Below are 24,762 nucleotides of genomic sequence, written 5' to 3'. Positions count from 1 at the left end.
GTCATTATTTTTTTCATAATATTTCAAGATTTTAGGTAAAAAAAATAGAATGAGGAGGAATTAAAAGAATTGAAATACATTTTTTCATAGAGTTAAAAGGAGTATGATAAAATAAAATTCTATTTTTTATTATTATTTAGACTTGTATTTTGTAGACTTATTTATTTTAGTTGTAAATGTAGATGCAAATATAAGTGTAGTTTATGGTTTATTTGGCCTAATTGGAACTTAATTAAGTTTATTTTTTTTTATCATTTTCAACCAAAGAATGTAAGGAAGCAAAACATGCAACAAATCCTTTCTCCACCTTTTGCATTTTCATTTTAATTCTAAAAATTCCATTTTAATTTTTTATAACTAAGGGAAGCATAATCTCATTTTTATAAATATTTTCATATGCACTTGCATTTTATACTTCTTGTACCGGCTGGACACGGAAGATCGAAAATCGAACCAAATAATATTTACAATATAATAAATACACAACAAAGAGGCAGTTATAACTGGAGTTGAATGAGTCAAAGGCATACTCCGAGATATTCGGGTAAATATCTAAACGTAATCGAAAGATACACTCTCATGATTTCAGGGAGCCACTACACTCGTTCTGGTGAATTGGTTACCTAGCCCACACAAGTGGGGGTCCAAGTTAACCTATAAATAGGACTCCTAAATGGAGAAAATGGGGAAAATGTATGTTTTTGATATCCTAGGAGAACACATAAAATATACTAGCACTGACTTGAGCGTTGGAGTGCAATTGCAGGTACCCCGACCGGCGGAACACACAACGAGAGAAAGAGCTTTGAGGAACTAGAAGACTACCGGCACGTCAACGAATTGTGTACCCAGTGAACATGTATTACCTGGGCCTCATCATCCACACAGGTACAATTGGCGTCCACCATGGAGTCCGAGGTAATTTTCAGCTTTTCAGAACATAAGGATCTCAACAAGCAACAATGGTATCTACAAGGAACAACACGAACAACAATAGTATGGCAAAAGAACAAATCGTGATGATCTAAGCCCTCCAAGCCCAGATGGAGGAACTACGCCAGAAGGGAATCGAAGATCAACTATGTCATGAAGAGGATCACCGTAAACAAGAAGAAGAATGGCGTCGGCAGGCAAACGAGGTGACTCATTTGAAAGAACAAAACAAAAGGTTGTTGCAGCGACTTGTTGAGTCCGAATGGGAAGAATACTCCCACACACCAATACCAACACCACAAACTCATCAATCTAGAACGGTACCACTGACTCTTCAAACCCACGAGACACACTATGCCTCCTTTACACATCCAACCAACCGGAGTTTCAGACACATGGCTACCAACAACGAGGAAAATCCAAAAGGCCACCCTTTCACAGATGACATTATTGTTGCACTCCTTCCTGATAATGGAAAGGTTTAACTATGAACCTCTATGATGGTTCTACTGATCCGAACGAACACTTTAATATTTTCAGAACTCAAATGAATTAGTATACAATAGACCAAACGGTATGGTGCAAAGTTTTCCCCACCTCTCTTAGGGAAGGGCCATTAGGATGGTTTACCGAGCTCCCCCTAAACTTTGTGGCAAGCTTCAAAGTCCTCGAAACGAAATTCATCACCTAGTATGCCACGAGTAGACCCCCATCGTACTTCGTCCATGTCTCTCCTTAACGTGAAACAGGAAAAAGGAGAGTCCTTGAGAACCTTTATGAGCAGGTACAGTAAAGTCTGTATGGGGATCATGAACCTGAATCCAGAAATAGCAATGCACCATCTGATCTCGGCCATACTCCCGGGCCGATTCACTGAAAGTCTTATAAAACAACCACCGAACGATATGGATGAATTGAGGACGAGAGCTACCAAATTCATGCGGATAGAAGAACACATTGATTATCACAAGAAGATGCAGGGCGAAACCTATGAAAAGGAAAAGGAGAAAAATAAAGGCATTTGTCCCTCCGTGGCAGGAACCGACCGATATCGGTCGAACCGCGACCCTCTACACCCCTCTGACAGTACCTAGAGGAAAAGTTCTAGACGAAGCTTTGCAAGCTGAGCTTATCCCGACACCCAGGCAGGCACAAACACCCCGAAATGCTGACACAACTAAGCACTGTCAATACCACCGCAACTATGGTCACACGACCGGAGGCTGTCAAGCATTGAAAGATAAAATCGAAGAACTCATCCAAGCGGGCCAACTCCGCAAATTTGTTAAAACACGATCACCCCAGTGTGACACTGATTATTTTCCTAGAGACATGGAACACTCCGGAAAAAGGGACGCTCGAAGCCGTAATGATTACCGTCGTACGACACAGCGAAAATGAAGCGAAAGTTCAGTTAGAAGAACCCGTCCCCGAAGTGAGAGCCCTGAACGAGGAAACCGAACCAAACAAAAAGTTCGGGAAGTTATTAACAATATTGTTGGCCTAGTTTCGCTCGATGCACCAGATCAAGAAATTGATTATATTGCAGCGGTTTTGCAGGTGGCGGATGCTCCAACTCTGCAAGAAAGAAAAATTTAAGGGCAATTCAATCTATTCATTCTACTTTGACACATAAGCGTCCACACATACCTCCAATCACATTTACTGATGATGATTTCACTACAATTGATCCGACCTAAGATTACCCTATGGTCAGTGATAAGTGCCTAATTTCAGTAATATTTCATATTAAAATATAGACACTTATGAGGATTTATTGCTAATTTACATATAAAATAATCCTTAATTTATGAATTTATATCTTTTTATATTTTTTATGATCTTTATTTGAATAAGAGCATTTTATTCCCAAATTTGGTGTTAATTGCTAATTTTTAGGGAGGATTGAAGATTTGGAGTAAAGGAGAATAATTTGAGCTAAAAAGAGAAAGTTGGAAGGTCCCAAAATGGAAAAAGATGCAAAGAAAAATTGGACCTTTTTTATGTTTTATCTCTTAGCTCATTCACGCAACACAAGAAGCAACCTAACCCTAGAAAACTAGGATAAATAGGGGGCTAGAGGCTCAACCCTAGGGTTCCAGATTGAGAGGAAAACAACATAGAGTGAATTATAACCCAATTGAGAGAATGAAGGGTGCTAGAAGTATGCATGGCTAATTCTACCCTTTGGGATTGAGAGTAATATGCTCAAACTCTTATGTATTGAGGTGATATCTTATATATTAATATTCAGTTCTTGATTGATTATTGGTATTGTTGTTTTACTTTTAATTTTTCGTGACAAATTGAGAATCTTAAATCTGACCGGGAGGTATTTTTAGGGTTTAGACCTAAACAAAAAAACTTAACATATTTGAGTGCTAGAAATAGACTTGAAATGTTAATTGCTATTAAACGTCTGAGCTTCGTTCTAAGTTGTTCTTATAACTATGCGAGAGATCGATAGTTAGGGGATATTCTTAAGGATTCTATATGCGAGAAATCGATATAAATTATTTTTATACGGACATCAATTTCAATCAAAGAACTTAATATTGACATGCTAATCAAAATACATGAGAGTGAGAGAGATCAAACCTAATCTCTATTTTTCCAATTGAAACAACTAACTCTTTGTCTGTTTTCTTATTGATCATCGCCAACACAACCACTTTCAATACACTTTTAATTGTTTTGTTCTATATTTAGCGATTATTGTACTTGATAATTCACTGTTCCTTGTGGGATCGATATCCGTCCTTAGGGACAATTATTACTTCTGACAAAGCGATGCACTTGCCGTAAAAAGTCATCAGTCATCACGGTGGATATAGATAAATTTGCAATCGCTAAAGTTTTGGTGGACCAGGGCATTTCGGTTGACATTCTGTATTGGGAAACTTTTAAAAAAATGCGAATTCCTGTAACAGAAGTACAACCTTATGATGAACAAATAGTTGGATTCTCAAGAGAATGAGTGGACACCAAGGGTTACATCAATCTATTCACCATTTTCGGTGATGACTCTCTCAGTAAGACAATCAACGTCCGATACTTGCTGGTTAATGCCAACACCTGTTACAGCATACTCGGACGTCCTTCTATTAACTGGTTAAAGGTTATTATTTCTACCCCTCACTTGGCCATGAAATTTCCTTCCGTCACTGGGGATATTGCATCAGTACATGTTGATAAAAAAAGTGCACGGGAGTGTTATGTAGCTAGCTTAAAGGTTGAACCTACTAGACGGTTGTACACTACGACATCAATCGACCGATCTCCTAGTAGGAGAGGGCGATCGCCAGAAAGACGTTCTAGGGGTCGAAACTCCAGAAGGAACATGGTTGCCCTCGTAGACTTAGATCCCCGACTAGATGACCCTTGGATGCAGGCCCGTGAAGACCTTCAACCCATACTTCTTCGTGATGACGACCGTAAGACATACATGGGAACATCACTAAAGTTAGACGATCGAAAGGAGATAAGCATGACGTTAATCAAGAATGCAGACCTTTTCATTTGGATCACCACAGACATGCTCGGGGTAAACCCTAACGTTATTACAAATCGTTTGTCTGTATATAAAGAAGCTAAACCAGTAGCCCATAAGAAAAGAAAACTGGGCGAAGAAAGACGCAAGGCCGCCCGAGAAGAAACTGACAAGTTGGTGCAAGCTGGCTTCTTCCAAAAAGCTCATTATACCACGTGGTTGGCTAACGTGGTGATGGTTAAGAAGTTCAACGGTAAATGGCGGATGTGCATGGACTACACGAACCTCAACAAAGCGTGCCCAAAGGACTCTTACCCTCTGCTGACCATTGATCGGTTGGTTGATGGAGCAACCAGACATCATATTCTCAACTTTCTTGATGAGTATTCAGGGTACAATCAAATCCAGATGCACCCACGTGATAAAGAGAAAACAACTTTCATGACAGATTCCAACAACTTTTATTATGAAGTTATGTCGTTCGACCTCAAGAACTCCGGGGCCACTTATCAGCGCTTGATGGACTGTGTTTTCCATGACATGACTGGAAGAAACGTTGAAGTCTATGTCGACGACATTGTTGTTAAGTTTGACTCATGCACACATGTCTCAGATCTGAAAGAAGTTTTTCAAGCCTTACGCAAGCACCGTATGCGTCTAAATCCAGACAAATGCGCGTTCGACGTAGAAGGAGGAAAATTCCTAGGGTTTATGCTCGCTCACCCATCGAGGTATAGAAGCCAATCCTGAGAAATGCAAAGCCATCGCAGAAATGCGAAGTCCCAACAACATTAAAGAAATCCAGCGATTGATCGGGTGACTCGCTACCCTGTCTCGATTCACGTCGAAACTTGTAGAACGAACGAGACCCATCATCCACTTGTTAAAAAAGGCGTCCAGGTTCGAGTGGACTGCCGAGAACAAATTTTTCTCTACTTGAAAGAATTTTTAGCATCCCCACCAGTTATCCAATAACCGAACACACGCGAGCCTATCATTGTTTATTTTGCTGTTTCAAACGAAGCAGTGAGCTTAGTCCTAGTGCAAGAGATCGAAGCAGAAGAAAGGCCAGTATATTTTGTTAGCCGAGTACTCCACGGTGCGGAAGTGAGATATCAAATGATTGTGAAAGTTGCATTGGCCTTGATCATCACCGCACGACGGATGCAGATGTATTTCCAAAATCACCAAGTCATAATTAAGACTAACTATCCCATTATGAAGATTTTAACTAAACCAAATTTGGTCAGACGAATGATAGGATGGACAATTGAGTTATCAGAATTTCATATTCAATAATAACCCAGGGGTGCAATCAAGTCCCAAGCCCTTCCCGATTTTGCAGTTGAACTCCCTCCACGCCGGCTGAAGAAGAACATTCTCGGTGGATATTTTATGTTGATGGTTCTTCAAACAGTCAATCGTGTGGAGCGGGAGTGGTATTGGAAGGACCAGGCGAAATCATTGTCGAGCAAGCCCTGAAATTTGAGTTCAAGACTTCGAATAATCAGGCTGAGTACGAGGCCATCATAGCCAGTCTTTACCTAGCTACTGAACTAGAAGTAACTAAATTAACTTGTAAAAGCGATTCACGGTTAATGGTCAGGCAACTCACATAGGAGTATGAAGTTTGAGAAACTTTACTTAAGCAATATTTCCACTTCGTAGGGAATTTGTTAGCTAAAGTTGAAGAGGTATCATTCCAACACGTCCAACAAGAAAATAACACTCGTGCGAACACACTCTTCCGGTTGGCAACCACTAAACAAAAAGGGGTTCACCGGTCGGTCATACATGTAACCTTGGCTACACCCAGTGTTAGCATAGAGGAATGCATGGCAACTGATACTGAACTCAATTGGATGACCCCCATCAAACAATATTTGACTGATGGAATATGTGACCCACACTTGGAGAAAACAATGAAGCAGGAGGTCGTCCGGTTCATACTCATTGACCAAGACCTTTACAAACGAGGATACACTCGTCCACTCTTAAAGTGCCTTACTCCAGACCAGGTCACCTACGTCACAAGGGAACTACATGAGGGAGTATGCAGAACTCATTCTGGAGCACCAACCATGGCTGCCAAGGTATTACGAGCCAGGTATTATTGGCCGAACGTACAGGGAGATTGCACTGAGTTCGTTCGCAAATGCATAAAATGTCAGGAGTATGGTACCTTGTCACTCCAGAAACCTGAGAACCTGCACTACATTTTATCTCCATGCCCATTCGTGAAATGGGGGATGAATGTAATTGGACCCTTTTCCCTCGTCAAAGGGAAATGTAAAATTTTGCTAGTTGGCATCGGCTATTTTACTAAATGGATTGAGGCTGAACCCTTGACAGCAATAACTGCACGTAACGTCCAAAATTTCGTGTGGAAGAATATCGTATGTAGATTCGGTCCACCTAAAATTATCTTCACTGATAACGGTTGACAATTCACCGACCGAGGGTTAGCATAATTTTATGAGAAACTAAATATTAAGCACATTGCAAGTTTGGTCGAACACCCACAAACCAATGGTGAAGCGGAGATCGCCAATAAGGCCATCCTCAATGAGCTTAAAAAGAGACTTGCTCCAGCCAAAGGAAATTGGACTGAAGAACTTTTTGAGGTTTTATGGGCCTACCGATGCATCCCGCAGTCTACAACTCAAGAGACGCCCTACAGTATGACGTATGGCACTGAAGCTATGATTTCTGTTGAAATAGGTGAACCCTCACTACGATGGCAAACACTGGATTTAGACTTAAATAAGGAAAGCCTACTGGTCGGTCTTGACCTTATCAATGAGCTAAGAGACAAATGCAGAATATGGGAGGAAGCGTGTAAGATACAGGCGACAAGAAGATATAACTCGAAGGTAAAGCCACGAAGCTTCCAAAAAGGAGATCTAGTCTGGCGCATGCGCAGTGACGCACGGAAGGAGAGCGGAAAATTTTCAAGTAATTGGGAAGGCCCATTCCAAATAACCAACACAGCGACCGGAGGGGCGTATAGTTTAGAATATTTGTCAGGAAAAACTGTACCGAGAACGTGGAATGTCACGCATCTCAAATTTAATTCCAGCTGATAAATAAAATTAGTGTACTCTTTCCTCGCTCAGTTGTTTTATCCCTAAGGAGGGTTTTCTGTTGAACAAGATGCTTTAATGGCTCCAAATCCAAAGGAAAGCTTGAAGACCTTGCTGCTGAGTGTGTGTGTGTGTTGTCTAGTTGTTTGGAACTTGTTAATTCACTCCTTAAGATGATCCAAGTTCATTTGAATCTTTAACCTTTTGAAAAAAATGAGTTTTCTAAAATGGTGTTAAAATTTCAACAGGTTGTTTTTTTGAAACAACAGGTTGTTTTACCTTAACAATTTTTGAAAAGCTTGACTTTGCTGTCAAGTCAATTCAACCGATTGTTTCGAAAAAACAATCGATTATTTTCCTGAAAACCTTAACAGAATTTTGTTAAGTGGTTTTAATATATTTTAAATGATCATAACTAACTTGCTTCCTTTATTAAATGCTTTTGACCACTTGGTAGGTCTATATAAAGGTGGTTTTACGCTCCTAATTTTGGACTAAGAGAAAGAGTTTATCAAAACAGTTTTTCCAAGATTTGAAAGAGCTTTGGATCATTCTTAAGTGTGTGGAATAGGATTGAGTTGTAATTTTGAACTTTAAGCTTTGTAATACCCAGGTGTATTCTATTCCCTTCTTCCTTGATTACTGTATTTCTGTAGTTGTGTTGCCAAGGAGTGTTGTGTGTTCTTGAGGTGTTCAAGATCAACATTCTTGGTGTGGTTTGCCAAAGGTAATGTGTTTCTTGAGGGGTTCAAGGTCACTACTTTAGTGTGTGATGTTTGTAATTTGGTTTTGATTGCATAGTGGATTACCCAATGTTTTCTGGGGACTGAATGTAGCTTTTGGTGTAGGAGTGAACCAGTGTAAATTTGTTTGTGTGTTTCTCTCTTTCCCTGATCTCACATATATCTGTTTTAAGTTGTTTTTATTAACTGCTGATAAAAACAACCGATTGTTTTTCTGATAACATCTTAAAACAGTTTTGGGTATTTGTTTCCTTGATTCTTTTCTCTGTAATTCGGATTGAATTTCATTATACCTTCAAAGTTTGCGAAAACTCCTCTTAAACAATTCACCCCCTCTCGTTTAAGACCATATATTCTAACATTTTCGACCGAGAAGGTTTTAACGAGACACTTTAAAAATTATTTCTCAAAAATGTGTGCCATCAGCATAAATTACCGAGCATTCGATAAGGAAATTAATAACTTAAACGTTATTTATCGAACATTCGGTCTGAAATTAATAACTTAATTGTTATCCACCAAAGCGTTTTGTCAGAAATTCATAACTTAATTGTTATTTACCAAAACCTTTGGTCAAAAATTAATAACTTAATTGTTATCCACCGAAGCGTTCGATCAGAAACTCATAACTTAATGGTTATTTACCAAAACCTTTGGTCAGAAATTAATAACGTAATTGTTGTTCACCGAAGCGTTCGGTCAGCAATTCATAACTTAATTGCAATTTACCAAATTCCTGGTTTGAAACCCATCACTAGATTAATTATTAATCACCGAGCTTTCTTGGTAGGAAATTTACTTTAGTATTGTTTATCGAACTCTCGGTCAACAATCTATCAGCAGAATAATGATTGTTCATTATCTTACCATCTTATCGATCCGAAACTTAGCTACCTTCATCACGACCTCGGTCTACCACTCATTTGGTCAGATATTCTTCATAAATTTAGTACAACTCGGCAATATCAAATATATAAAGTTAAATTCACATAAGTATATTGTTCAAAACAGTTAAATTTAAAGGCAAGGAAAGGTAACAAATTGTTCAAAGCCCACAACTCGGGTCCAGATATTTTTTCCAGTTAAACAATTTCCTCAACCGACTGCTTTGGTTGGGTCGCTTCAATCTGTTGAGGATCTTCCATCGTATGGTCGGCAACCCCCCCAAGCGGCACTAGCTGGCCGTTAACCACGTCTTTTTCCAGGTCGTACCGTGAGTCCTCACTCGGTACGCCATGGAAAACGGCGACCAGTTGAACACCTTGATAAAATCTTTCTTCATTGATGCGCAACATAAATTCTTGGCATTTCTCCACTTCAGTAGCCAAAGATTTTTCTTTAGCTTCAGCATGAACTTTCTCTTTCACCAGTTGATCTCGCTCGGCCATTACCTTGGTGAATGTTGCCTTCAGTGTTTCTTGATCTTCTTTAGCCAGTCGGTCGTTCTTTTGCATTTCTTTCCTGCAGGTATCCGCAGCCTCCAAGGCCGTTTTTAGAGAGCTGACCGACACCTCCAACTCTACTTTTAATTTCAGCACTACCATCGTCTGGGCCCTACTTAATTCATCACCTAGAGCCCTACCGATGACAGTAGCCCTACTCTGCAACTCCACCAACTCTTATACTAAATCTTTGGTGGGGATGGCTGCCAGGATACCCTCATCTTCCAGGTGAAGGTCAATTTGCATGGCTTGCGCCACCCGCAGTGAAGAACTCAACATTGTTAGTGCCCTGCTGGACGGCTGCCCCACATCAGAACCTGCTTGGGCCTTGGGTGGATGCCCCCTCTTTCAGTTGGCTACGGAAGGGACCACCGCCACCGTCGGCGCAACTTCCTCCACAAGAACTGGTTCTTTTCCAATCCTCGCAAGGCTGCTAAGCTTCCGCGTGACCGCCTGACGCTTGAGGCTGCTCAAGGCAGATCCATTTTTGACAATATCTGCAAAGCAAAAATATAATTAAACCACATTAAAAAATAGTGCATACTCAACCGGACGCAAGGAAACTATGGACCATTGAAGTCTGCCCACTTCTTAGATGATCCATACAAAGCTATCAGCTCTCGAGATGGCAGCTTATAAGGCAACTGGTCAATGACCACTAAGATCTCCTTGTCAAATGGTGACATTGACGACCACATTCACCAGTTATCAAGTTGGGTAGGTTTCTCCGTCCAATGGAATGGAAATTTGGTCGTCCCATTCACATTATAAAAAAGGTCTCGGCCATCCGGCTCCACAAAAGTCTTAAAATATTTTTCTTTAAAATTCTTGTATGAAGTGGTAAAGGCAGCAAACCGAATATTCCCCGTCGACTAGACAAGGACAACCAACTCACAGGGGTACTCGGACGTGTGTTATAGTAATATAAAAAAGATTTAGGGGTAGGTTCAAGTTTGAAGATTTGACATAACTATCGAAACGCCTGAAGAGTTGCCCATGAGTTAGGTAACTGCGTGGGCGCGACGTTGAGAATCCGAAGGACCCCCATTGTAAAGTTATCAAAAGGTAGGGTTATATGCAAGTCAGCAAAAAAGGTATTATATACAAAAAAAGAAGTCGTGCGGTGCATTTTCCCGACCGTGGCATACATGATCGGTTATACCACAAATGTCTGCCGTTATCGCTATCAACGCTCATTATCCTAGTGGGAATTTTGAGGACCGACGGATCAACCCAATCATAGCTTGGACCGTCTGACTCGCATTGCCAGATGCGGTGCGGGTCACAAACTACTCACTGTTTTCAACACTATTAGAAGAATCTACAGAAAAAAATATTACTAACCTTAACTGGACAACTCAATGCAATAGACTCGGCACTCGGAGTAGATGGCACAAGACTTGAGCAAAGGGGAAAAGTGTAAACCTTTCCACACAGCAACGAGGCGCTATTTATAGCCAACAAAGTATGAGAGAGAACCCTCTGCCATTCTTCCAACACCGTTAGATCTATTGCAATCCAAGGGTCAAGGTCATTCGACATACCAAACGACACGAAATCTCCACCGTTGAATACATCTGATGACATGAAATGGCGTCTCTGCCAAACGTCACATCTCTACCAAACATCACACCTCTGCCATGCATTCAATGCCCCCAACAATCAAGTACAACCTTGAGAATCCCAGCCATCCTACACGCCTCTTCAAAGATGAACCTCTTCGAGCCTGGGGGGCAAGTGTACTGGTCGGACACCGGACGACCGAAGACCAGACCAAATAATATTTACAATACAATAAATACGCAATAAAGAGACAGTTACAACTGGAGTTGAATGAGCCAAAGACATACTCTGAGATAGTGACTTGAGCGTCGGAGTGCAATCGCAGGTACCCCCGACCGGCGGAGCACACATAGCGAGAGAAAGAGCTTTGAGGAACTAGAAGACTACCGACACGTCAGCGAATTGTGTACCCAGTGGACAGGTATTACCTGGGTCCCATCATCCACACAGGTACATTTCTCTTTCCGTCCCCACTTCATATTTTCCTTCCAATCACATACGTACTTTCAAGTCGCAACACTTTCAATTTCGTTATTTGAACATGTGTAAGAGGGTTGTCCGAGAAGATTTGTTGTATTCAACATTTTCTATAAAAAGATAATTTTTTTTCATTTTTGTATTTTTGTACCTTGTTATTTTTTTTCTAGGTTTTGCGATTTTAAAAAAATAAAAAAATTAAGGGAACAAAACATAATCACTACCCATTGAAATATATTGTTAAAATTAAAAAAAAATATAAAAGTATTGGAAGAATAAATATGAATGTGCAAAGAGAATTTATGGAAACATGTTTGTAACAATTCAAACCTAATTCGAGTCCAATCATAACTTAAACTTTCTTTTAAGAAGACCAATTAAAATTATATATGACACAATGATGGAAAGTATGATAAAAAACGAAGAACATAAGTTTAACCTTATAGATATAGATTTATTTATTTATTTTTATTTCTCGTAGAAAATATAAGATGACCGAAAGAAAGAAAATGTCAAAAGCTTCATTTTTTTTTAATATAAGTGTCCAAAAAAATCATCACTTAAGTCATACAAAATCAAGATAATACATCGCAGAAAGACACCTTCACAACTGTCCAAAATTTTCTCAAATTCTTATATATCATAAAAGTTTATTTGTATATCGTTCAAGTCAAACTTTGACCAAAATTTTTACAAGAATAGGTGGGAACTAATTATTGGTTTCGTTTATAAAGATTTTGAATTTGTTAAAAATGGTGAAATTAAATCCGGAAATCATTGTTAAATATTAATTAAAATCGTTATAAATAATAAATATGTTAAACTTAATACAAGATTATTATATGTGAATATAGGGTTTGTTTTGTGTTTTAATGACGATGGTGTGAGGAGTGTGGATGAAAACAACTTTATCTATGACAAACCTGCTTAGTGATGAACCACGTCCCCTGTTGATGATCCTCAGGTTGGTGATTTATTCCTTTTTTAATTTTTTTTTATGAATTTATCATGCCAATCAGGTTTGCATAACAGTAGTAAAGTGTCAGTATACTAGGCGTGAAAATTATTCAGGTATTGTGCTGTGTTGATTATGCCTGAGTTAGACACGATGTGTCGAGAAGAAGTTAATTTTAGGATTTGTTGCGTTGTTTCTTCAAACAAAAGGCATTTCTGATGCATTTCTGTCCGTTAAATGGATTCCTAGGAGGACGAAGGTGAAGAGGGACGAGAGAAGGATAATGTCATGGCTGAGGTTGAGGTTACAGCTGAGGAGATGCTGATCTTAATAGACAGGGGAAAACTGCCATTAAGAAACTCAAGAAGTTGCCTCTTCTTACTGATGCCATCTCAAACTATGTGTTAATTTACTAACTTGATATTTATCCTTATTTCAATTACTTTTTCGCCAACTATTTTGCAGGAAAGAGTTTCAACTAGAGTTTTAGATCATGGACTGCTAACTTTATTGATGGATACTCACGGATTTTTGAAGATTTTGAATGATGTAATTTGAGTTTACACCACTATAATATTTTAGGTGATTCTTTTTTCAAGATTATTCAGAATCTCATTTATTTGTCTCGTTATGCAGTTTCCTATAGACCTAGCAGTATGATAGAAGAGAAAAGAAGAGTGTCCTTGGAAAGGTAGGTTTCTTTGATTAATTTTCTTTCCAAATAGGACCTAAAATACCCCCTCAAATGTTTGAGAGGTAATTATGTTTTTACCAAAATCTGATATATCAGTCTAAGCAGGAAACTACCCAAAGAACTGGTTGACAAGTGGTAAGTAAAGCACGATTCAATTTGGCTCCATCATTTACTTTACAAATCAAGTCGTGTAGTGTTTTAAATGCCCAAGTAAAAAACAGGTAATTCTGTGTATTGTGTCTGGGACTATGTTGTGATACTGTTACTAAATATGACAAATTTTGAAAGGCATTACTTTTTTGTTCATACTTTTTTGGTCACATGACTATTTAACCTACTTTAAATATGTTGAGTTTTATGTTGTTCCATCTTTACAAATAACAACTTTCGACCAACAAACTTTTGTTCCGTCTTGTTTCTCCAAGCATATTGAACAGAGTAATATGGCCTTCTGCTGCAAATAAGTGGCTGGAAAGAAAACTTTAGTCATTTCATAGCAAACTATCAGGAAATTTGAGAGACAAAGGGGAGATGTGAATGCTATTATAAAATATGTCTGTCTTTAATTTTGATTTCTATGATTTAATTTAATTCATCACTTTAAAATAAATCTTATTTGTTAATTGTTTTATAATCTGAAAATACAATTTTTGGTTCTAATTTTATTTTAAAAAGAGATAAAATAATATGTATTTTAGAAATTTAGAATGGCTATTTTAATTTCTTCTAAATAAAGCCGAACAAATGTATAAAGATCGGTTTATGAAGTTATCCACCCCTCATTATTCGGTTTATATACTACTAAATTTGTGAAATAACAAATGTAAAATAATTGCAATCAATGAATACATTGTTTTTTCGATAATATAAAAAAATCCATACTCAATAAAATGGATAAATCATTTTACATAGTGCTACAGTTTTATAACCACATGGGAACTGGGTACTTGTTTCTCCTCATATGACTCTGTCGTAGCTTTCTTCAAATTTAAACTCTAAAAATGAAAACATTCGAATATCAGTACAGTGTGTACATTTTTACACAAAGGGAGAGAGAATTGGAAAGATGAAAAAATGAGTAATATGGATTCAATTGAGGCAACACTGTAATCACTTACCAAAGTTAAATCAGAAGGATTGAGTTGTTAAGCATGGATCTGTTGTTGTTAAGCAGTCTTTGCATTTGAAGATTAGAAATATGTTCCCAAACCAATCCTCCCATGACTCCATAAATCCCTCAAGTCTTGAGAACTTTGCTTTAGAATGATATTTCTGATATGACCAATTTGTGGCCAATCATCCCCCGTTTCAGGTTGACACCTTGGCGTTAACAGGGGGCAGTCTGTAATGGTCAACGAATCTAAAGACTTGAGCTTTTCTATTCCTTTTGGCAGCGAATCCAAGTTTTCACATTTACAAATAACTAGTTTAGTAAGGGAAGTGAGGTTGCCTATGGTTTCGGGTAGATTAGTCAAGGCAGGGCATTCATGAAGCTGGAGCTCTTTCAGAGAGGTAACATCCTCAACACCCCAGGGAAGGGATTTGAGCTTCGGAATTTCCTTTATGGTCAGAACACGTAGGTGTTTCAGACCCTCCCATTCACTCTTGGATCTGTCAAGATCAAGTTCTGAACATCTCTCAATGGTAAGACTCTGGAGTGAGCTCAAAGACTTGAAACCTTGGGGTAGAGACACTAATTTAGAGCAATCACGAATTTGAAGGGTCTCAAGGGAAATGAAATTTTTAAGCCATTTCTCAGGTGGAGATTGAGTGATACGTGCAATTAGCATGGTCTTCAATTTGGATAAAGGAAGGAAGTCCTCTGAAGTTCTTGCATGCACTGTATCCCTCATTGACTTTACGCTTGAATCCACAAGGACCAACTCTTCACCCAGATAAGGGTACAAAGGCATGCAATGCAACTCAGGGCAGCATTGAACGTCAAGTTTAGAAATGCGAGTAAAGAACGGTCTGTTGTCTTCCCACTTGGCAGTTTCCCACCAGCTTTTGAGTTTAGGGCAGTCAGAGATTGTGAGTTCCTTTAACGATGGAAAAAATGGTGTACTAGAGGAAGAGGAGGCTTCGGTGTCAGCACTAGTTTGGTCACTGTTTTTTGAAACGAATTCAAGGGACTCCAATCTCCTTAGTTCAAGAACCCTGAGGTGTGGGAGGTGATCCAGTGGTGGGAGATATTGACAATTGTAACAATCATTTAAGCTAAACTTAACAAGACATTTCATTGAAGAAAGCCAGTCAGAAAACGTTTTACCATAGTACCCCACAACGGATAACACTGCCAGATTTGGATTTGAAGTTGGATCAAGACATTCCAGTGTTTCCTTGTCTTTTTGAGCAATACCATTCCTTTTCTTTTCGTCTTCCTCCTCTTCCTCCTCATGATCCCATCTTAAAGTCAAACAATGAAGGTGCTTTTTATTACTCAAATAGTTATCTTTGGCTTCCAATGGTGCACAAAAATTCAATTGCTCCAGATGCAAAATTTCCAAGTGCCCTCTGAGGTCATCGAGATCTGTGAGTTCCCCAAGACCTCCCTTATGGTAGTTCTTGCTGGCCACAAAAAGTGACAATGTCTGCAGAGAACCCAGCTTACCTATCCCGCGAGGCATGTGAGTGAGATCAAGGCACCCCTCTAAGTAAAGATGCATGAGGCAACTTAGATTCTCCAAGTCTTTTGGCAATTCCTTGAGAACATGACATTGGGAAAGTTTCAATGTCTGCAAGTGGAAGAGCTTGGTGATTGAACTAGGAAGCTTCTCTATGTTATTATGGGAAAGATCGAGAAGCCTCAAGTGCTTCACGTCCCCAATAGAGCTCGGAACCATCTTGATCCCCAGGTCATGGAGATCCAGCACTCGCAAACACTTGAAAGTTTCCAATATTTTTTCACAAGTTGATAAGGTCATCTTCACCTCGTGTGGAAGCCGCGATTTGTAAGTCTTTCCCACCAAGAGAATGCTCCTCAGTTTCTTCGCTTTCTCGAACAAAGCCTTTGGGATTCCACACTGAACATCCAACGCAAAATCAAACGAGGATCGCACCACTCTCTCGTGAACTCTAGCCCCTTCGGAGTCCACTATGATATTCTCATCCCAGGCCACAGTCCTTGCTAGTTCATGCATTAAACGGTTCATCTTATACTTCTTCACAACACCAAACTCGTCACTCCCCATTTCCTGGAAAACAAAAGGAACAAAGTCGTTGAAACACGCTAAGCCAAATTCTTCTGGATCGGAATATAGGTTCCTAGAGAGAAACCCTTCTGCCATCCAGAGATGAATCAATCTCCCAGCGTCTATCTCGTGTTCTTGAGGAAACAAAGAACAATAAGCAAAACATAGCTTTTGTTGCGTGGAAAGTTCGTCGTAATAGTTAAACTTTATCTTTCGTAGAAACTTCTCCTTCAACTCTATTTCTGAAACCGGTGAATCAAAATCTTCTAACAACCTTGCTATGGCTGTTATCTTCCTAGGGACTCCTCCACAATATTCTCTCACTACTCTCCGTTCCACATCTTCATCGATTTTTCTCAAACCTTGTCCTTGAATTTTCTGAAACAGATACCATGATTCCTCTTCGTTAAGCCCTTGCAAAACACGGGGCTTAAGTTTAACCGTGCCACTTTCAGAAATCTTGTGTGCAACAATATTGCTACGTGTAGTTACAACCACTGCCCCACCAGCTTCAGCTTTCGTTAACTTGTCCTGCAACTTCTGACATCCCTCACCGTTCTCAACTCTCAAATCATCAAGTACAAGAAGAAAGCGTTTACCATTGTTAGCTGTTTCAGTAACATGTGTAGCAATGGACTCCACGTTGAATGTTTCACGGTTTACCCAAATCCGTGACGCAAAAAGAGCTTTGACTTCGTCATCCCCATAAACGAGACGAGCAAGTTTAGTCTTCCCTATTCCCGCAACACCAACAATGGTAATCACAGGAACAGATACAGCACTGCTGTTCACAAACAACTTGAGTTGATCTATAATATCCTTCTTCACATTTTCTCTACCAACCACTTCAACATTCTCAAATTCCTCACTTATACGAGTCAACTTCTTCTCATTCTCCCTAGCTTCTTCAAAGATGACAAAATTTTCTGCCTCGTTTAAGAGGCTTATGAGCTTCTCACTGGCTTCCTTGATTTGGTGCTTGAATTTGTGGCGACGCGCCATGTTTTGGCTGGCTTTGATGAGAGATAATGCGGCGGTATTTGTCTCCTTGTTGTGACGAAGATCCTCCATGAAATCGTTCAAATCGTTGATGACGTCTTTGACCTTTTTCAACCAGAGTGAAAGAACCGAGGGGTCTTGGATGTTGCTGTGCATGGCCTTCTTAACAATGTGGAGTATTCTTTTGAGACTGTCTTCAAAGTATCGAATGTCATCTGAGGAGAGACGAGTCGCTGGGGGTGGTAGGAAGGTGGTGGCGCATTGAAGGATATGGGATATGGCTTCCCAAAGAATAGCTACGTCCATTGATTCCACTATGGTGTTTGGAACAAGGCAGAAGAACTCAAAGTATTGTGTTGATGAGAAGAAGAGAACTCAAAGTATTAAGTTTTATAAAAATATTCATAATTACTTACTTTTAAAATTGAATTATTAAGACATTTATTATATTATTAAGATAGGGTGATTTGAATCAATACATAGTAGGAAACATGACTTTGGGATTCCTATATATTTTAATTTAATTTATGTTAACATGTATAAATGTGCGTGTTCAGTGTTCACACTTGCAAGGCACGCAGAAGAACAATTTAATTTATTGTATATTACAGCAAGCATGAATGTGTGTGTTCAGACACATGTGGTCTAGTATTCAAACTAATCTAGTACAGAACAAAAATATTACAGTAATAAATTGTTAATGTATTTCGTTTCCCTGTGTTAATTAAAGATTCATTTTAATTGAAATTTGACATAGACATCACATCTGCCACTTGTTCTCAGACTATAGAAATTATTAGTCAATAGAAGATAAGTCTGTGCTAATTTCATACATATTTTTGTTTGAGTTGACCCGTCAAATAGGGACCATCATTCATTTTTATTAGTGATGAAAATTTCCAGCAAAACAAAGGGTAATGTCATTGGGGAAGATGAAAATGTTTTGTTTATCTTGATGGAGAAGAATTTGAATAAAGATAAAATTAAAAAAAAAATGTTTGAGTCTGTATAAAAAGAAGATATTCTATATAAATTATCGTCACAGAGTAGATTTGAATTCTCACTATAACCCATGCAAAGAGTTTTAATATAGTTTGAAAAACAAATTAAAAATAATTATTCATTTTTATATAAACTGATATAACATTCTCGTGATTCTTAATCCTAATCTCGAGGCATCCAATGATCTAAGTCTCGCCATATAGGTCTCAACGTGCAAGCTTTTCGTATTTTAGTTAGATAATTCCCAAGTACCAAACTTCCCCAGTAAAGTTTTTTTTTTCTATTCGTTTTCATTTTCTGGTGCCACAGTTCCCTGCAAGGTAAATGCTTACCTTCTTCCCCGTGTACCATATACACTTCTTTCCCATTTTCATTTCTCAATTAATTAGTTTTTATGTGCAGGTCGTGGAAGGTGAAGTTTGAATGGCAGTAATAGGTGGTGCAGCGAGTGGAATAGTTCTGGAACCACTCACAAGAGACAATTACGAGAACTGGAGTGCTCTGGTGAGAAATTATCTGATAGGTCAAGGTTTGTGGGGTGTTGTGACTTTTGTTTCGGAGATTGGTGTGAAACCTAAAACCGTTTCTGACTCATGGAAGAAGAAGAATGCCAAGGCTTTGCATATCATCCAGTTAGCATGTGGAACGGAGATTCTAAGTCAGATTAGAGATGTTGAAACGGCCAAAGAAGCTTGGAACAGATTGGGTGCCTTGTACAGTTCACAGTTAAAAGCTGATTCAGATATTGAACAAGGTAACCACTTCCATTTGTGCTTAGTTAAGAAACTTCACTTCTATGTTTCAAGAAGAAAACTCTTTTCTTTTAAACGAACTAGAATTTTATGAGATAAAATCAATTTAGTTTTTCTTTTTTTCTTCTTTTCTCTCTCTCTCTCCAGAATTTGCAAAGCATTATTTGGGATTTCTTCTTTTAGATTTTTTTTCCCGCATTGATTGCACAAACTGTTTCATTGCTCATAAAAGCTGTTTGTATTAATAAGTGAACTTTGAATTTGAATGAATATTCTATGAGATGAAATTTGTATCTACAAAAATTTCTTGATCTCTAGTAACAGACATTGTCAACTCATACATTGAGTGACAATAATAATGATTTAATAAATTCAATAAATTTTAAATAAATCTCATTATATTAAAAGTAAATTCTAAATTTAATTTAATTTTGTAAAATTAACTTATAAAATGGAATTTACATTTAATTATATATTAATTAAATATATTATGAAATGTGTTAATATATAATATATGAGTGTGATTTCTAAGACTTTGTATAATTAATATGTTTGTCCAATGAATAGAAGGATATTTTTGCACATTTCTCACAAATGATTTTTTTACTCCTTTGAAAACTTAGTATACTGCAAAGAATTCTAAGTTAGTTGTACCAAACACGGTTTAAAAAAATTGTAGTTATACATATAACCATTAATGCTTTGTATAATTAAACAATACATCGTGTTTTATTCTTTGCTCATAACTTTATTATTAATGAAAATAGAAGTAGCATAATGCTGAACAAGTTTCCAACCTTAAATACGTGTTTGCCAACTCATACACTATTTTATTTAACAAATAATTGTTTCTCCACAAATAAACGTGTACTCATAATCTTATAGTTCTTCGTCTTTAATATATATAATAATATAATAATCAAAATAGGTCATGCAATATTACTGTGAATCAAAATAAAGTAAAATCAATACAATATGTATAAGTTCAAAATAGATTTTAATACACAAGCTAGGCTAATAAACTCGTATATGGAATACTTAAGCTAATTAAGTTCACAAGCTGGTCAAATAAATTATGATATGCCAAAATTGAGATATCAAATACTGTAAAAAGTAGTTTTAATAAGTTAATCTGTTAAACTATGATAAAGAAAAGATTAAAGTTGATAAACCAGCTTATTTAATTAATATGAACAGTTTGATAAAATCCCCTATTAAACTAGTTAAAAAGGCACCTAAAAATTTTGGAGTGACAGGAAGATTCTCCCTCTCATGTGTTGGGATCTTTGTAGGAAGAAACATTGCAAAGATTTCACCGGAATGAGTACGATGGTTTGTGTGGCAGGTGTACTGGTGGAGGATAGTCTCCTTCAAAATAAACCGTTGTACAGATATGTGGAGAGCGATGAGTGGAATGATGCAAAAGCAATAATCAACAATGACGACACCGCCATATTTTCCACTTCCTCCACAGGAAGAACCGTTCTTCATGTTGCAGTAATGGCTGGCCACCTACACATTGTGAAGAATTTGGTCAAGTTAGGGAAAGATAAGTTAGTTAAAATGCAAGACAACTTCGATTACACTGCTCTTTCTTTCGCTGCGGAACTAACCGGAAACGTAGAGATTGCAAAGTGCATGGTAGAGAAGAAGGGAGGGAAGAAGCTTTTAACTATGAAGACCAAAGTTGGTGAAATTCCTGTTCTTCTTTCTGCTGCTAAGGGCTACAAAGAGATGACTCGCTATCTCTACTCTCAAACTCCGTTGGAAGCGTTTGTGGACAAAAATTCCCACACTGGAGTTTTGCTTCTTGCACGATGCATCACTGCTGAAATATTTGGTAAGCAATAACACTTAGTTAACTATATATAATTGAGTTTCTCACACTTATTGAACGTGTGGTTGGTGTTGGTTTGATGAGATAGATGTGGCTTTGAGTTTAATCCATCGCATTCCACACCTCCCTCTAACCCATGAATCCGATGGACTAAGGCCCTTATATGCATTGGCACACATGCCTTCTGCATTCCCTAGTGGCACTGGATTTGGACGTCTACAACAACTCATTTATGACAGTAAGTTCTAACATTTTATTCCTTTCTTCTCTGTTCTTATCTTTGAAGTTTCTCGCAATTGTGAGAACTTGATGAAGTAATATGGGAGAGGTAGTCTTGATTTTGGCTTAATCCCAAGTCCCTCGGTAGGTTTATTGTTTGGGAAGAAAGTTTGATGGTTATAAATTAAACTCTCCTCTTTCACTCTTATATATTCCAATTTGTAATATTTTCTCCCATAATAATAAAAGCAGGCTATTTCAGCGGTGCTCGAAGATTAAGCTAAATAGGCCGAACTCCGTTAACAATTTTCGGATGTATTTTTTTCTCTTTATCTCTTTTATTATTCCGCTTTATTTATTCAATATTATTTGTTGGGTAGCTCTGTTAGGGTTTTGTTTTAGTGGAAAAATTACCCGTTTTTCCCCACAAATAGCAGAAGTAATTAATGCTAATTATCCACTTCAATCTGTTTTCAGCTTTAAGATTAGAAAGATTAGAGGTGCAAAACTTTTGTAGAGTAAGAGTTAAGTTGTTCGGAATAAGCATTGACTATTGCGGAAAAATCATTGGGATAGTGGCAGATGTTACTGAAGTAGAAGGCCTTCGTGTTGCTCAAGAGGAACACCAATATAATACTTCCTTTACAGGTCTGTATGAATCTATAATTCCACTCTTTCTCTCTTAACAGTAATAAACAACAAGAGAGGAATTTCTATATTTGAAATATTTATTTTATTTAAATTTACTAAAATTATTTACCTGAGTTATTTTTAATTTATTTTGACAAACTTTCTCTTTAAAAGTTTATTCAAAATAAACTGTTTTCATTCTTCACCGAATTAGTATAAATGCTTTACCTAAAGAGGAGACCCATTTTTCCAATTCATGTTTTGTTTTACTATTGTTGAAATCGATTGAAAACCACAAAAGAAACTCTTCTCATATCTCCATTTCTTACAATTTTACATTAATTTTTTATTATTACTGAACATACATTTATTATAATTTAAAGCTAATTATTATTACATATTTGGTTTGAACTTGTGTATTTTATATTTATTTAAAATTATTTTATGTATTTACTTATTATTATTATTGTTGTTTTACTTATACTGATTCTACTATGATTCAATTACGAGTATTAAAATTTCAACTAGTGTTTAATTAACTAATTTTTAAAAATTGACATGTATCATTCTCCCCCTCTCCTCAATTGTTTCTTTAGGAAGGCTCTGTGAACTGGCGTTGAATTTTCCTCCCATAAGGCTTTTAGGTACGTGTGTCCCATTTCTTTCAGGGATCCTGTGCTCTAGCATCAAATATATAAGTGTTTTAATTCTTTCTTTGTTTTGCAGGTCGACTACTTATATTTGTTTATCTGTTATTTCAAAATCACATACTGTTAAAGTTCTCAGCTGGTACGTCAGCATACATTGAATTTATTTTGTTTCTCATGTTTTCTCATCATTTTATTAAATTGTCAAGGCAACAATGTTCTTTCATCATGTATTATATTATTTTGCCGACCAAAAAAAATGTATTATTTATTTAAAAAGATTCCTTTTAATTAATATCTTATTCTTATATAATGGCTTGATTATCCCAGGAATCAGCGAAATATACCAACAAAAAAAGACCCACCTTGTAGTTCTTGAAATTCTGAACTGCATGTGCGATAGAGTTTCAGAGTACGAGGAATCGCAGCTGCGAGAGGCTTCAGCGTACGATGCAATGTTGCAGGCAGCGAAGCTTGGAATTATTGAGTTCATAGATAAGATGAGGAAGACGAACCCTGACCTCTTGTGGGCCATTGATAGAAACAAGAGAGGCATATTTTCGCATGCAATTCTGAACCGTAGAAAAGACGTGTTCCGACTCATAAACAGTGTCAATGGACGGAAGGAGATAATCAGATGCAGTGCAGACGTGTTTGGCAACACCCTCTTGCACTTGGCAGCATATTTAGGGCCTTCTTCTGATCTTGATAGAAGATCCGGTGCTGCTCTCCAAATGCAAAGAGAACTTCAATGGTTCAAGGTTATTGTTATTCACTTTCTCTATCTCATAAGATGATGGAAGGAAGCAAGATAGAAAGAAAACTAATAAATACAATAAATAATGTGAAAAATTAGTGAAATATATTTGATTATTATAATATGATGATAATAATTTATCAGCGCAGGTTGTTGAGGAGATTGTGCACCCCAAGTGCAAAGAAGAGAAAAATGGAGACGGTAAGAAGCCCCGTGAGATATTCAGCGAAAGCCACGTGGAGATGTTGAAAGCTGGTGAAAAATGGGCCAAAGACACAGCTAGTTCTTTCACACTCGTGGGTACTCTGATAATCACTATCATGTTCGCTGCGGCTTTCACTGTCCCCGGCGGAAACAACCAAGACACTGGGGTACCTATCTTCTTTCGCGAACAGATATTCACTTTGTTTATCATAGCAGATGCAGTATCACTCTTTACTTCTTCTACCTCGGTCCTCCTTTTCATTGGGATCCTGACCTCGCGTTATGCTCAGAAGGATTTCCTGAAGACGTTGCCTTTGAAGTTACTTTGCGGTCTCGTGGCCCTTTTCTTGTCTGTGGTGTCAATGATGGTAGCATTTTGTGCTTCGCTTGCTATGATGTTGAAGGGTAATCAGCGGTTGGTAATAGCAGCTATGTCGCTTGGGACTATTCCTGTTATTGTCCTAGTACCCTCACAGCTTCGCCTCTTCCTTGAGATTTTCAATTCTACAATGCATGCAAGATATATCAAGTGAAGGAAACCTCCATTGTAAGTGCCAAATTAACTGATCTAGGTCGTTGGAGTTGAGTGCTTTTCTGTCTTCACAGATATCATGAAGGGAACCTCCGTTGAGTACTAAATTTTTTGGTTTCATAATCATGCAAATTGGACCAGCTCAGGTACTTGTTGGCAGTGAAGTTGAGAGTGATTGAATTAAGTGGATTCCGAAGTAAATGTATTGCCATACACTTCCAATTTCCAATATAAATCATGTTAATTAAAATATGTAATATATAGTATTAACTACAGAAATAAAAATACATTCTTAATAAAGAATATCTAGGTTATATATATATATAATGTATTTTTTTAAAGAATATTCCTGTTATAAAATATTCTTGATAATAGTATAATTTATATTTGTATTTTTTTATAAAAAAATAGAATAAATAAAATGAATTTTAGATACGTTACAATCCTTATACAACAGACAAAATTCCTATAATACCAAGAACAAATTCCAATGCTTTGAAAAATAGTTAACAGATTGTTCCAAAGCTCAACAAAAACCAGAAAACCAGAAACATACATATACTAAAAGGATGCATTTAATGTTTTTTTTTTAAATTTGAATTAATTATATTA

General features: G+C 37.5%; 2 protein-coding genes across 7 annotated transcripts; one reads left to right on the top strand and one right to left on the bottom strand.

The window, feature by feature from the left end:
* Window positions 1-12,459: 12,459 nt before the first annotated feature.
* On the top strand, window positions 12,460-24,464 carry LOC137811211 (uncharacterized). Of its 6 annotated transcripts, XM_068612859.1 has the most exons (14): window positions 12,460-12,695; window positions 12,936-13,053; window positions 13,152-13,235; window positions 13,323-13,377; window positions 13,443-13,515; window positions 18,975-19,326; window positions 20,670-21,164; window positions 21,250-21,399; window positions 21,858-22,028; window positions 22,607-22,654; window positions 22,737-22,799; window positions 22,988-23,418; window positions 23,564-23,785; window positions 23,909-24,464. In XM_068612859.1, exons 6-14 carry the CDS (start codon window positions 18,996-18,998, stop codon window positions 24,149-24,151), a joined length of 2,154 nt encoding a protein of 717 aa, XP_068468960.1. In that variant the 5' UTR covers window positions 12,460-12,695; window positions 12,936-13,053; window positions 13,152-13,235; window positions 13,323-13,377; window positions 13,443-13,515; window positions 18,975-18,995; the 3' UTR covers window positions 24,152-24,464. The 6 variants fall into 6 exon arrangements, with proteins under 6 accessions (XP_068468960.1, XP_068468957.1, XP_068468955.1 ...); XM_068612856.1 differs by having other exon boundaries at window positions 13,486-13,515; window positions 23,564-24,464; XM_068612854.1 differs by having other exon boundaries at window positions 23,564-24,464.
* LOC137811210 (putative disease resistance protein RGA4) lies at window positions 14,187-18,161 on the bottom strand. Its single transcript, XM_068612852.1, has 2 exons — window positions 14,499-18,161; window positions 14,187-14,375 (listed from the first exon to the last, which is right to left on the bottom strand). Exon 1 carries the CDS (start codon window positions 17,874-17,876, stop codon window positions 14,571-14,573), a length of 3,306 nt encoding a protein of 1,101 aa, XP_068468953.1. The 5' UTR covers window positions 17,877-18,161; the 3' UTR covers window positions 14,187-14,375; window positions 14,499-14,570.
* Window positions 24,465-24,762: the final 298 nt, after the last annotated feature.

This window comes from Phaseolus vulgaris, chromosome 2 (assembly GCF_000499845.2).
Source record: "Phaseolus vulgaris cultivar G19833 chromosome 2, P. vulgaris v2.0, whole genome shotgun sequence".
NCBI classification, from domain to species: Eukaryota; Viridiplantae; Streptophyta; class Magnoliopsida; order Fabales; family Fabaceae; genus Phaseolus; species Phaseolus vulgaris.
This window is presented reverse-complemented; position numbering and strand designations above follow the sequence as displayed.

Excerpts from the sequence above, each read along its gene's own strand:
- LOC137811211 (XM_068612856.1), top strand. The coding sequence starts at position 18,996 with ATGGCAGTAATAGGTGGTGCAGCGAGTGGAATAGTTCTGGAACCACTC. Across the intron at positions 19,327-20,669 it reads TGATTCAGATATTGAACAAG|GTGTACTGGTGGAGGATAGT; the intron begins GTAACCACTTCC and ends TTTGTGTGGCAG. Across the intron at positions 21,165-21,249 it reads CATCACTGCTGAAATATTTG|ATGTGGCTTTGAGTTTAATC; the intron begins GTAAGCAATAAC and ends TTGATGAGATAG.
- LOC137811210 (XM_068612852.1), bottom strand. The coding sequence starts at position 17,876 with ATGGACGTAGCTATTCTTTGGGAAGCCATATCCCATATCCTTCAATGC.